The sequence below is a fragment of the Mustela nigripes genome, chromosome 3 (genome assembly GCF_022355385.1).
Source record: "Mustela nigripes isolate SB6536 chromosome 3, MUSNIG.SB6536, whole genome shotgun sequence".
Classification (NCBI taxonomy): domain Eukaryota; kingdom Metazoa; phylum Chordata; class Mammalia; order Carnivora; family Mustelidae; genus Mustela; species Mustela nigripes.
The window spans coordinates 16,854,915-16,860,914 of record NC_081559.1 but is presented as its reverse complement, the minus strand read 5'-3'; the positions used below and the strand labels follow the sequence as shown (position 1 = coordinate 16,860,914).

Genomic DNA, 6,000 nt, shown 5'->3' with positions numbered 1-6,000 from the left:
ATAAATATAAATATAAATATAAATATAAATATAAATATAAATATAAATATAAATCTCTTTTAGAAAATTCCAAGTTATTAATTGGAGGAATAATTGCATCCCTAACAGAAGCATGAAACCGAGAAGGGTAATGTTTATCTGAGCAGCTCAAGTGCAGGGCCCATCAGATGCAGGGAGAGGTCTGGAGGACTTATCAGGTCCCTTCCAGACCTATGATTTTAAAAGAGGCAGATAAATATCCCATGGGGCCTTGTTACTTTTTAAATTGATAACTTGCTCTGCTCGAGAAGAGCTTTGTGGGTCTAATACATTAATTATATCTGCAGAGAGCCTTCCATCTACAGATCCCAAGGTACCCTGCCAACCCAAGCTACGGCACCATTCCGTTCGGGCAGGCGGAAACACTGAGGCATGGGGCTATTAGGAGAAATTTCCAGGGTCACACGATGCATCATCTAAGATCTGAAAATAGATGCCACATGGTTCTGTTAGCCGACTGACTTGGGGGTTTGGTTTTCTGACGCCACTCTCTCTCCTCCTAAGTCTCTGATAATTTCGCAGAGGGTCTTAGAATCTCTGATGGTTTTCAAAGTGATTTGTTTTAATTTAGAAAATAAATACAGGACAGAATATTTTGAAGTTGGATGTGGATGTACTGTGAAGGGATGTGGCCAAATCAAACACAAAGCAACTTCTCTCAGCTCCGCGTCCTCGGGATTCTAGGACATCGCCCAGACTCCGGACCGATCAGCCGAGCACGCTGAGCCACATTCCCCGAGTGCTGCTTGCTTTCGGATCTCCACAACGATAGAGGCTCTCCAAGGGAATGTACACCTGTAGACCCCTACACTGAACATTTAGGAAGCCAGTTTCCCTCTGGGTCAAGATAACAACAAGGCCTGGGTCAGATTGGGGAGCATCTTCCTAGAGATCAAAGCCCTGTGACTGGGAGCCTTTCATGGGGACTCCACAGTTCCCCATGTCCCTGGGGCAAATTACTCTGTCTCTAAGAGCTTCAACTCCAGTCTTTTTTTTTTTTTTTTTTTAAGATTTTATTTATTTATTTGACAGTCAGAGATCATAAGTAGGCAGAGAGAGACAGAGGAGGAAGCTGGCTCCCTGCTGAGCAGAGAGCCTGTTATGGGGCTTGATCCCAGGATCCTGGGATCATGACCTGAGCCAAAAAGCAGAGGCTTTTGAGCCACCCAGGCGTCCCCACAACCCCAGTCTTTGAAACTCTGTTCCATTCTGAAGCAGTGAGGTGGTACCTGGAGGTTCTCTGATCCCTTGGAAGCCATCAGTGCACAAACAGGGTGCGCTCACTTAGCACATTTCTGCCACTCATTACTGGGTAATTCTGAAAACTCTTGGACCTCATCCCTGTGCTCACCCTCCCATCCTCAATCTGGCCATCAAGATATATTTAGCACCCCCGCAGACTCTCTCTTTGAGCCCAAATTTTTTCCTAACACATCAGAACAGCCAGCAGCACTGTGACTAACAGCAAGGTAACCAGCACTATGTCAACAATGAGAGGCCGCTTTCACCAAATAAGGGAGAAATGAAGACAAGGCCTCTTGCCTCGACAGAGAAGGGCAATGGCCTCTGTCCCCGGTCCTGACCTTGTTCTTGGCCTCGTTCTGTCCGGTGCACACACAGAGAACAAGCCATTCAGAGGTGAGCAGGGTCCTGGCCAAGGCCTCCAGCCTCCAGCTACTCCCGTTTTTCTCTCTGCCCTTCCCAACCCTTGTGTGTACATAACTATGCCCATAATTACAGACACATACGTGAACCTTCTAATACTGTATTTACAACACTATGTCTATGTTTGGGGTGTTGTTAATGTAGCTGGTGAAATCAAAAGCAGTAGTTTTCTGCTTGTGGTTTCTAAAGAAATATATGGGAAGCCATTTGTATAATCTAGGGGAGCACATGGGCTGGATATGGGCTCCATCAGGCGGACGAGCTCTCTGCCTTGTGGTTACGACATAAATATGCATAAGGAGGGCCCACCCTATAGGAAAATCATAGGTTCCATATTTATGGCGTGTGTAATTGGATAAGGGTTTGGGGATGTGCTGTACATGTGGTCTGCGTAAATGGGCCGTGTTTTGCCAGGAGGATGCTTGCAATCTGCACCCGCCCATCCCCCCACCCCCGCTGTGATACTCAATGCCTTCTTCAGAGGTAACCTCACTGTGACCTGCTGGGTAGAGAGAGACAGACAAGGCTGCTCACAGGTTGGCGGGAAGCTGGAAAAGAGCTCCTTAGTCTTCTTTACTTTCTGGTCACAAGTAGGAAGCTGTTCCCCCCACCCCCCGACCTTGGCCCACGCTTTGCCGCAGCCCAGCCTGGGTCCACATTGTAAATCGTGTATTGCAAGGAAATAGCATAGCCGTTCCCCACCACCATCAGCACTCATTAATCTTGTTTTTCTCCGATTTCCCCAATTCCCTGGTCTTTGGTACATAGCACTGGTGTTGACAGTGACCAGGGAATTGAAATCAAGTTCCTGCATCTCTGCCCCAAACATCACCATCCCCTCCTCACACCCTGCGCCTGCAAACCCTCCCCCTGCAAACCTTCCCCCTGCATGGTGGAACGGAGCCCGCTGCCGCCTCTACCTCCACTCTGCTTTGCTCACAGGTCCTGCTGTCGGAATTGGGCTTTCTAGTCCACCACCTAGCACCAGTTAGCTTGGCACGGTGCCCACCAGCCAGTGGCTACAAAGAGAAGCTCAGTGGTAGCGGCCAGCATAGATGGCACAGACGAAGCCACTCCCCTCCCCGGCCCCCAGCTCCCCTCCTCAGCCGCCTCCCCTTCATGGCATCAAATCAAACTGCAGCAGACTTGACAAATCTATTTGGCACGGTTCACTCAACTATTTCAACCCGAACAGACCGGAGAGCTGCGCTGACGCTCCACGAACGGTGCGGTGCGGGATCTGCACATCAGATACAGACATCTGGGAGAGCGATCTGCTAATGAAGGAGCCGCAGAGATCACCGCTGCAGGGGCGGAGGGGCGGGTCTCCCTCATGGCCCACGCACCTGCAGCGGGGCAGGGGAGCGAGGGGAGGGGGCAACGCCTAACTGGCAGGCTTTCGGTTCTCCTGCCTCCTTCTAGGTAGCCAGAGAATGAATATCTAATGGGGGACAGAAAAGGGTTTTTCCTCGGCCTCAGTGTTTTTTTCACGTGGGCAGGACTGATCACTAAAAAGCCAAACAACCATAAAACAAAAACGGAATTACCCCTTGGCACCTGGGGAGAGAAATCTAGCTGAGGGTGAGAAGGGGAGGTGAGAGAGAGAAAGGATGATCTATCTAACATGAAAAAGTTGAGAATGATTCCAAAGGAGACCAGCAAGCTAAATCCAATTCTCAGGAATATCTTCTCCGCAGAACGAACACCAGGGATAGAGCCAGGGAAGACAGCATTCTGTCAAAATGTGCAGTGCTAAGGTATTTCCAAAAGCAGATTTCCTACAAATAGTGTTTTAAATAGCATCTCAGTCCATCTGCGTGCTTTTAAAATCAGCTTATGCTACAGTATCCCTCTGGCCAGCACTGCTTAGTCATTGAGCCTGGCCAGGGAGGCAGTCAGGTGAGCCGCCTCCTTCTCCCCCCGGGACCCACCCCTCCTCAGCCCTGGCCCTCGCCTGCCTGGCAGAGGTTCTTTCCAGCGTTCTTTCCAGCGTTCGGTTTCTTACAGAAAAGGGTGGGTGGGAAGAGAAGGCACGGGAAAGCGCCAGGGGGACGAGGACCCGGTCCCTTGCTCCTAACAGCCAGTGCCACCTCAGCCTCGCCCTTGCCAAGTGGTATTTGCAACCGAAACACAAGAAGTCAACGAGAAGCCAGACCTGGCCGACCACGTCAAGGTGTGGAGGGCTTTCACTTGCGAAATACCTCCCTTTTTCATCTGTGAAATGAAGAAATTGTGTGTGTGTGCGCACGTGGGCGAGAGAGGGAGATACCTGGTAATATCTAGAAGCCGTGATTTTCAGATGAATGGTGCCATGTTACTATGGCGATTTTAATAATAATAAAAAAAACCCCACTGCTTTAAAAACTCACACTTCCCGAGTGAATCAGTGTCGACACCACAGTTCTGCTTTTTCTCCGTCCAACGTTTCCAGTCGCGCCAGCGAGGGCAAGCCACCTGGGGACCGTGGCAGGAGCCGAGGAGGTTGTGTATGGAAAGGATCTCTGGCCTCTCTTGGTTTGGTCACACGCGTCCCACTTTGCTCCCTCCTGACACAACAGGCCAGGGGCCCGGCGGAACAGGAGCACGAAAGGGGAGGGTCCCTTTGCCTGTCCCTGCTTCCTTTTGCGGAAGGACGGGCACTGTCCTCGCAGAGCTAGGAGCCGGCATGTGACAGAGTTTGCCCCTGGCCCAGGCTAGACCACCAGCCGTTCCCGATGAGCCCCCCGCCATGTGCCGAGCGCCCCTGATAACCAGGGTTGGCGGCGCCGGCTGCAGGCCTACTCGCCGCCAGGAAGCCGCCTGCCTTCGGAAAGCCGAGCGCCCCACATCCATTCGTGTGCACGACAAAAGCGCCACATCTCCCGCGCGCGCACACCTCCGGGAGCCACGGACACTGAAGGCACCAGCCGGGAGAATTCAATGCGTCGCTGCCTAGCGTGCCTGCCGGTTCAGATCCCATCTCCGACAAACTGAATTTCTCCTCATTATTTATTGTCCTCTTTCTTCTTCCGGACATTGTGATTCCCTCTCTGGATTTGTGCCCTTTCATTTCTAGACCTCGGTAATTCCTGAACCACAGTTTCATGTGGTTTTGTGATTGTTAACCCAGCATGGGGAAGGAACTCAGGCCATAAATGCTCAGTGAATCCTGCGTGGGAAGGCGCGGACGGGGGACACATTTTCTCCTTCATTTGCAGTCAGAGAGCACTGTGCGAGCTCATGCACACACACTCTCTCTCTCTCTCTGCGGTGTGACACACCACAGCAGCCAGGCTGTCGGAGAAACAGTGTTTTCCAATCACTTTAGGATAAGAAAGAATATTTTCAGGGCCACCGCCTCCCATGCCTCCGTCAATTACTTGAGTCTCACCAAGCAAGGCCTCCTCCCCTCTGGGGGGTCACCTGGCAGCTCCTCTCGTCCCCAGCCTCCTGCATACCCCAACATGTCTTTCAGTGGGGGCGGGGGAGAGGAAATGGGGTTACCTTGTGGTTTTTGCCATGCCTGTAGACCATCCAGTCCTCGCCGTTCGTGCTGACTTCCAGCTTGTAGGATTTGACATAGTAGCCATTCTGCGTCTCCCTGGAAATGGCGCCCTGCGTGGCAATGGCTGTGAGGATGGTCAGAAAGCGCAGGTCCACCTGAGGAAGAGGAGAGGAGGGATAAGGGACCCATGGCTCCCGACAGGAGGCATGGTCCTTCAAAGGACAAAACTGTCCTACTTAGCTTGCAACTCGTGCCTGTGTGATCTACCAGAATCAGAGGGATCGGTACAGGTCCGCAATTCCAGCCCGGAGGGTCAGACTCCACTTCTCTAGCCCAACACTGGATCCCTTTGAAATGGTAACTGGATGGTTTTTCTTTTTTTCCCTTTTTTTTTTTTTTTTTTTTTTGCAAATCTGAATCGACCCTATTCAGTTTACCTTAAAGGGATCCTCGAACATCTAGAACTGTGACCTCTTCTTATGGAACTACAGCCTTACCTGCATCGTAAAATCAGATGCTATTTAAAGGAACAATGGTTAAATCCGGTCCACTCCACCCCGCTGCAGTCCGGTCCAATCCAACCCACTTATGACACTCTGGTTGCCACGTCTCAGCTTGGGGCTGCCTCGCCTCCGCCTCCGCCTCCTTCCCTCGGTCCCTCATTCCATTGTGTAGTCAGTCACTCGGGTCACCGAAGGGTCAAAGGGCATTCAGAGTCTGCCCAAGCAATTAGGCTTATGCACCAAGTCCTGACCTTTTGCTCAGTGAGGAAGATGGCCCACATTTTGAGGCACCTCTCTTCCCACAACACT

At 51.3% G+C, this 6,000-nt stretch overlaps 1 protein-coding gene across 4 annotated transcripts in view; it reads right to left on the bottom strand.

Annotated features, from left to right (window-relative positions):
• Positions 1-6,000, bottom strand: part of NRP2 (neuropilin 2) — a 114,837-nt gene that overhangs the window by 63,557 nt on the left and 45,280 nt on the right. For all 4 annotated transcript variants that reach the window (XM_059393294.1, XM_059393296.1, XM_059393297.1 and 1 more), the window contains exon 7: positions 5,188-5,343. In XM_059393294.1, the coding sequence (XP_059249277.1) occupies positions 5,188-5,343 (156 nt within the window). The remainder of the gene's footprint in view (positions 1-5,187; positions 5,344-6,000) is intronic.